The 4,557-nt window shown below is 32.2% G+C and overlaps 1 protein-coding gene across 2 annotated transcripts in view; it reads right to left on the bottom strand.

The window, feature by feature from the left end:
- Positions 1-4,557, bottom strand: part of scamp2 (secretory carrier membrane protein 2) — a 12,523-nt gene that overhangs the window by 2,954 nt on the left and 5,012 nt on the right. For both annotated transcript variants that reach the window (XM_016559448.1, XM_016559449.1), the window contains exons 5-6: positions 1,943-2,071; positions 765-924 (exon numbers count right to left, since the gene is read on the bottom strand). In XM_016559448.1, coding sequence (XP_016414934.1) covers positions 765-924; positions 1,943-2,071 — 289 coding nt within the window. The remainder of the gene's footprint in view (positions 1-764; positions 925-1,942; positions 2,072-4,557) is intronic.

Raw genomic sequence — 4,557 nt, 5'->3', positions numbered from 1 at the left:
ATGGGATGATGTGATGATGTGATGGGATGGGATGGGATGGGATGGGATGTGATGATGGGATGGGATGGGATGTGATGATGGGATGTGATGATGGGATGTGATGTGATGATGGGATGGGATGATGGGATGATGTGATGGAATGGGATGATGTGATGATGGGATGGGATGGGATGATGTGATGGGATGTGATGTGATGTGATGATGTGGTGTGATGTGAGGATGGGATGGATGATGGGATGGGATGGGATATGTGATGTGAGGATGGGATGTGATGTGATGATGTGGTGTGATGGGATGATGGGATGTGATGTGATGGGATGATGGGATGTGATGTGATGGGATGATGTGATGTGATGGGATGGGATGGGATGATGTGATGGGATGATGTGATGGGATGATGTGATGAAGGGATGGGATGTGATGGGATGGGATATGTGATGTGAGGATGGGATGTGATGATGTGGTGTGATGGGATGATGGGATGTGATGTGATGGGATGATGGGATGTGATGTGATGGGATGATGTGATGTGATGGGATGGGATGGGATGATGTGATGGGATGATGTGATGGGATGATGTGATGAAGGGATGGGATGTGATGGGATGGGATATGTGATGTGAGGATGGGATGTGATGTGATGATGTGGTGTGATGGGATGATGGGATGTGATGTGATGGGATGATGTGATGTGATGTGATGTGATGTGATGTGATGTGATGTGATGGGATGGGATGTGATGGGATGGAGGAGACACAGACTGACCTGAAGGCTTTATAGACGGGTCTGAACCAGCAGAGGAAGGAGCAGGGAGCGAACAGGATGAACCAGAGGATGGACAGGCCGAAGTCCACGCCTGCGTCTGTGTTAGTGGTGAACTCAGCTAGACAGGCCAGAACGTTCAGAAACAGCGTCACACACTGCCCTGCAAACACAAACACACACACACACAGCTCACACGTCACATACGGACAGACATCAGCCGACAGAGTCCAGCTCAATCTGATTAACTACATTATCAAACAAACACATAATATAATGTTTTATTCAGCATTCAGTGTTAAAACTGTATTACAGCCACGATATTTTGAAATTATGTATTTCCAAGTTATCTACATACAATAACGTATATTTTCATATCAGTACTGTTATTGTTAACTAAAACCAAATAGTTAGTAATAGCGATTAAAAATGGTTTTAGATAAAAGAAATATAGCTGCAATAAAATAAAATATAAATATTAGATGGAAACGTTAGAAATGTTTTCTTTGGCAACTAACTAAAATAAAATAGGTTTAAGTTGAAAATAATAATAATAATAATAAAACAGAAAAAAGCTAAACAAGTAATATTAAAAAATAAAACTGACAACTTTGTTAAACTTTTTTTTTTTTTTTACTTGGAACAACATTTTGAATAAGGAATGTGTAAAAAATAGCTCGGAAAAAGTATTAAAAATGTTTTGGATAACTGAAATTAATATTAATATCAAATAAAAAAAACTAACATTAGAAGTGTTGCCCTGGCAACTAACAGAAATAAAACAAGAAAGTTCAAATACTTTATACTAATATATAAATTACTAAAACGGAAATAATAATTTATTATATTATAATTATTTACATAATTAAAAAAAAAAACTAATAAAAATGACAAAACAAAATTACTAAAACTTAAACTAAAATTGAAATTAAAACTAAAAATATAAAATTCAATTCAAAATATTAATAAATATTATGACACTATGTAATTAATTCTAAAATAACACCGTTTTATGTTAAACAAGAAAATAAAATCAGAATTAAGAATTGACTGGACATTGAAAATGTTTTTTTTTTGTAAAAAATAAATAAACAAACAAACTTTGTTTACTTGTATCAACATTCAAAATAAGACCAGGGATATGTATTTTGACTTCATGCATCAGTGGCCTGTAAACTCACACATCCACAGGTAATAGATCATTTTGCAAAGTCTCTGATGTTCCTGCGGGATCTCCTCAGAGAAGTCCTGGTAGAAGCAAGGCTTGATGGGAAAGAATTTGGGAAGAGGAGGCCAGTTGTTCGGTTTGCCTGAGGACAACAAGTGTGAGGTGAGACAGACGCCCATATCCCACAATCCTTAGCAGCAACCTGTCAAACACTCACAACAAGTAAAGGCACTATTGACCTGTCTGTTGATTTATGCAACTGTATGAATTCAAACTAACTCAGAATGGAATATGAGCATACTGTGCAGCATATACTGAATATTATTATTTTTAAAAGTTGTACCTGGCATTAGTAAAACATAAAAAGACATTTTCATTACTTTAAATAAAATAAACATCTGAATATAAAAAATAGATTTAATAAACAATATTACATTAATTAAACTAATACATTAAATTTATATTTTTTATTGAATTACTATTAAATAATATTTTATTATATTAAAACTTATTTTATTTCAGCTAGTTGACAAGGCAATTTTTAATGACAAGACAATTCTCATTTTCTTTTAGTTGAAATTAACTAAAACCAGTGTTAGTTTATTTATTTTAGTTTTATTAATATTTAAAAAAAATTTATTTTTATCTTTTCTTTTATATAATTTAGTAGCTATAAAAGAAAAAATATATACATTTTAATATACATTTTAGTAATTTAGTTGTTTTTGTCATTTTTATTGCTTCTTGTTTTTATTTAAACATGATTTAAAACTACTTTCAGTAGTACTTTTTAGTTTTAGTCATTTGAGTAGATCAAGATAAACTAAATGAAAATGAGAAATATTTAGCTGAAATAAAATAAGTTTATATTTTTTATTATTATAATTCATTTGACTTAATTTAAAGTTTACTTTATTTCAAATAATGTTTTTATGCTTCAGTTTTATTTAACTATAATAACCCTGACTAAAACTAAAACGTAATACAAATTATTTAGACATATTTCGACAATAATTAAAAAAAATTACAAAAACACAATTACTAAACTTAAAAAGAAAACAAAAAATATTAAAATAAATTCTAAATACTAACAAAAACTAAAATAGTTTATTAACAATAATGATAACACTGCATGTTTAATTCAGCAAAAGGCATCCAGTTATCTTGCATTTTAGTGACATTTTGTCTAAAAATGTATCATAACTTGTGCCAGTCTGATTAAGTTGTACTGTATGTCAAGAGCATAAAAACTGTGGCTGTGATTACTTTTAGTTTATTCATCACACTGAAAGTGCAAAGTGAAGTCAGATGCACTGCATTGTGGGATACTGTATGACTATAATAACCCTGACTAAAACTAAAACGTAATACAAATTATTTAGACATATTTCGACAATAATTAAAAAAAATTACAAAAACACAATTACTAAACTTAAAAAGAAAACTAAAAATATTAAAATAAATTCTAAATACTAACAAAAACTAAAATAGTTTATTAACAATAATGATAACACTGCATGTTTAATTCAGCAAAAGGCATCCAAGTTATCTTGCATTTTAGTGACATTTTGTCTAAAAATGTATCATAACTTGTGCCAGTCTCATTAAGTTGTACTGTATGTCAAGAGCATAAAAACTGTGGCTGTGAAGTAAATTAATAAATCAAAACAAACTTAACGTCTCCCTCAATCTCATTTGCGTAAGAATTGTCACGTGACGAATCTGTATTTTAGCTGTAATTCGTGGGCAATGTATGTGGTTACCATAACAACCTCACTCACTTGCCACTACTCTATGTGAATGTGAATATGTAGATTTACTATAGCAAAATTAAAATGTGTTTAAAAGTACGTCTGACCAAATCCACCGGTTCGGTTTGGCCCCCCCAAACTCAAACGTCAAGCTACGCCGATGACTGTATGGTCATCCAGGCTCCTAGTATTTACACGGCAGAATGAGAGTGGTGTGTGTTAGGGCTGTCAAAATGACTGAAAAACTACATTCAAATTTTGTACTGAAATATTATCAATATTCGAATTTAAAAGGCATAATTTCAGTTATGGGGAAAAAAGTTTTTGGCTTCTCTCTTGAGGCCACAAGTGGGCACGTCGAGCAAAATATTACTAATGCACATTTCTTCAAAGTAATAAAATAACACGACTATCTTTGAAAAAAGTGCATAATGTTTAAAATAATGTTTATAAACCATATATAATTAAGTTGCTTAAACAAACAGAAAGAAAACAGCATCATGCATGTATGTATAGTTTAATACAAAGGACCGAAAACCAATCACAAAGAGTACTTTCTTCATTTAAAAACATGAGATGCAGTGGGATGGGGAAAAACCGCCATAAAGTCTCGAGACGTGTTTTTTAAAAGTTGAACTTACGTTAATTTTACATGGCTTTCGAAACATGCGGCTCTCTTGTGCGAGACACGAGTGCAACGCTGATAGATGTCCAACTAGAAAATGCAATAAATATGCGTTCTGTGTGAACGGCTCGGTTTCGGTTTTGACATAAACAACATCTTCTCCGCATTGATGTTCTCTTTTTCCGCAATATTTTGACTGGATAGGCTAAGAAAAGCATTAAAATGCAATGACACCTACATCGTCATCGCATC

The sequence above is a fragment of the Sinocyclocheilus rhinocerous genome, unplaced genomic scaffold (genome assembly GCF_001515625.1).
Source record: "Sinocyclocheilus rhinocerous isolate Xijiao unplaced genomic scaffold, SAMN03320098_v1.1 scaffold1099, whole genome shotgun sequence".
In the NCBI taxonomy this organism is placed as follows: domain Eukaryota; kingdom Metazoa; phylum Chordata; class Actinopteri; order Cypriniformes; family Cyprinidae; genus Sinocyclocheilus; species Sinocyclocheilus rhinocerous.
Note: the sequence above shows the minus strand (reverse complement) of the source record. Positions and strands in the feature narration are given on the sequence as shown.